This window comes from Pundamilia nyererei, unplaced genomic scaffold, assembly GCF_000239375.1.
Source record: "Pundamilia nyererei isolate P.nyererei 1_Seehausen unplaced genomic scaffold, PunNye1.0 scaffold00212, whole genome shotgun sequence".
In the NCBI taxonomy this organism is placed as follows: Eukaryota; Metazoa; Chordata; class Actinopteri; order Cichliformes; family Cichlidae; genus Pundamilia; species Pundamilia nyererei.
In genome coordinates, this window is record NW_005187613.1 from 841,201 (window position 1) to 844,069 (window position 2,869).

At 38.8% G+C, this 2,869-nt stretch overlaps 1 protein-coding gene across 1 annotated transcript in view; it reads right to left on the bottom strand.

Annotated features, from left to right (window-relative positions):
* The window catches only part of LOC102204060 (dystrophin-like), a 289,784-nt gene that overhangs the window by 221,174 nt on the left and 65,741 nt on the right, over positions 1 to 2,869 (bottom strand). Inside the window, exon 2 of the mRNA XM_013914638.1 lies at positions 1,951 to 2,012. Coding sequence (XP_013770092.1) covers positions 1,951 to 2,012 — 62 coding nt within the window. The remainder of the gene's footprint in view (positions 1 to 1,950; positions 2,013 to 2,869) is intronic.

The following is a 2,869-nucleotide window of genomic DNA, read 5'->3' on the forward strand; positions in this document are numbered from 1 at the left end:
ATCTCTTTCACTTGCTCAAACAAATCAGTGCCATCTACTACTATCTTTACTACCACAGACTCCTGCCTGTCATCATCAGTCATCCTGTCCATCACCACTGCAAACAAAAAGGGGCTAAGAGTCAATCCCTGATGTAATCAGACCTCCACCTTGACTCCTATTGCACACCTCACCAGCTCATACATGTCGTGCACTATCCTCACATACGTCTCTCGTACTCCTGACTTCCTCACAGCACCACAGTTTCTCTCTCTTAGTGTGAAACCATATGGATTCTCTACTGTGCAACTCCTTCTGACCTCCTCTATATTTGTCCACCAACCAGTAGCATGCAGTGACTTTGACACAAAGACAAGCAGAGAGTTTTATGGATTAACAATAATGCTAAAGATATTTAAGACTGAGCTCAATTCAAACATTTGTGATATTTTCATAACCAGCTATGCAGCTTGAACTCTATATTGAGGACTTGGAAGAAAAGTTTAAAAGTAATTTCCAAAAAAAGTCGGAACAATGTTTAAAGCAAAGTGTTTTCCAGTTAGTAAGGCCCAGGGCTATAATGCAGACAAATCCACTGTTTCCACTCAATCATTATCTCTATACAGAGTGACCTACCCACTTTTTAAAAGTATTTTATGGTGAAAGTCCAATGAATTAGTATAAGACGGCAGACCTTGGAATCCAGGAGTGCCCTTCGGGGCCATATCATTCCCGGTCTACCAGGTACTAAAGACCTCTCCCATCACATCTGATGCCCACGATCAAACTAAAAAGGTCGGCTTGCCCATGAAACAAAGACACGCAGCAGTTTCAAATGGGAACAAAGGGATAGTGTGCTTCAGCAACAATAGCCAATTGCAGCCACAGCATGATAGTAATTTAAGTGATAGATCAAATCAGGTGAGAAGCTTTTTGTTTATGTAGTTTGAGCTAAAAGGAGAAATTTGGCTTTCTCCTTCATTTTAAGTTTAAGCTATTCGAGATTAAAGGAGAGAGATAGCATCCAATTTGATATGTTTTAATTTCTGTCTATTTTTAGATTTGACTCAGCAAGCACTGCTCTGCTTGCCATGCTTGTCTGGACAGAACACAAAGCAAATATTACATCTGTAGTGCTCTTTCTTGGAGCTATGCAGGTGCTACTGGATCATGACCTCTCTTCATAACCTTTGTAACACTAGGAGCCTTTTGAGGTTGAGACATGACCAAAATGAATTTATTATTTCTCTACAATTACAAACCCTGTGTAAATCTATGTTGGTATCAAAGTAAAGCTAACACTTGTGAGACTTTTTACAAGTGTGGGAGGTTGTATTAGATGATAGATCTTTTAGTAGATTTAACTCTACAGAGATCTGTGCTTTCAGCAGAGACATTGTTTATGTGCGTCATTGGGTGAATGGGGGAAATTTGTGTTTACATCTTTTTGCAGAATCTTTTTACCTGCTCTTTAATTTTTTGTTGTTCTAGTGGTGTTTAGTGGTCCTGGAAATGGTGAGCTTTTAGCTGAGATTCTGACATTTCTTTATCTGTGAAACCATAAATGTTATTTGGTATGAATGTAATCATGATCTCCAAAGTCAGCTTAAATGACTCACCACAGAAAAACTCATCTGGAGAATAACTGATTAATGCAACATGGTTCTAAAGCTTCTTTATCATCATATCTATATGTATTCATATTCATATGTAAATGTTATCATAGATCAAACTGGATATAATGTTACCAGTTATGAAAAACACTATCCTGGTTCATTCACAGGGTTGTTGGAACCTTACATATGAAACCAGAATGTCAATACAGAAAAGATGATGAATTCACAGAGCTCAACCTACTAAAGACCCAAGATATGCTTGCAAGAGATGGATACTATTTCACACTGATGAAATGACTTCTCACTGGGTGTAAGGTGTGCAGGTGCAAGTTAGAGACGCAGGAAGCTCTCTTACCTTAGCCAATTGTGAGTTTACCCATTTTGTGAAAGTCTTCTTCTGAACGTCTTCTCTTTCATCTGTCGGGGTGAAAAAAATAAAAAGACAGAGTTAGGAAAAAGAAAAGGAAAAGAATCCGTTTGCGTTACTCCAAAATTCCTTTTTTTACTGCTAACTAACATCACGCTCATGATACTGTCTGACAGTCTCTTTCAATTCTACAATCCTGCCTTTCTTCTCTCTTGCTGCCTCAGATCACACCTTTCCCATCTTCTCTTCCTTTGTCTTTTGCCGGCAGCAGCACTGTTCCCACCACATCCTGTTGGCCAACAGCATCAAAGGTGGTCACTGTTAACCTGAGTTCTGTGGAAATGTTGTTCTTGATGAGCCACATATTTGATTTGGTTTTACATGCCTTTCTCACTTGGAGTAAAACGGCTTGGTGAGATTCTTGTTAAAGACTTTAAGCCTGAGTTATTCCAATGGAATTTTCCTTTTTTAAATTTGAAGCTTAACTGCCGTGTGGTGTGCAGCATGCATAATGTGGAAACTGACTCACATGATGACAGCCCCAAGAAAGGAAGACCTCTGCTCCTGTATTTAATGTTTAATCGTAATCAACTGCATGATTGTCCACAGTTAGATTATCTTTAAATCTTTAAATTAATCACTGATTTTTAAAAATCTGTCCTAAATGTACATTAATAAAATGATTTTTAAATTTCCTTTAAGGACACCGTGAGACCTGGGGTCCAGGGGCTGCCTCTGCTTTCAGCTTTAGCCTTTGTGTTTGTGCAATAACGGTGTGTAAATGCACATATAAGTCTGCACACTGGGAGAGAAAGGCCATGACCAATAGTCCTCTTAAACTAAAACTAATTTAGAACTGATTTACATGTGTGCGCACACACACACACACACACACACACACACACAC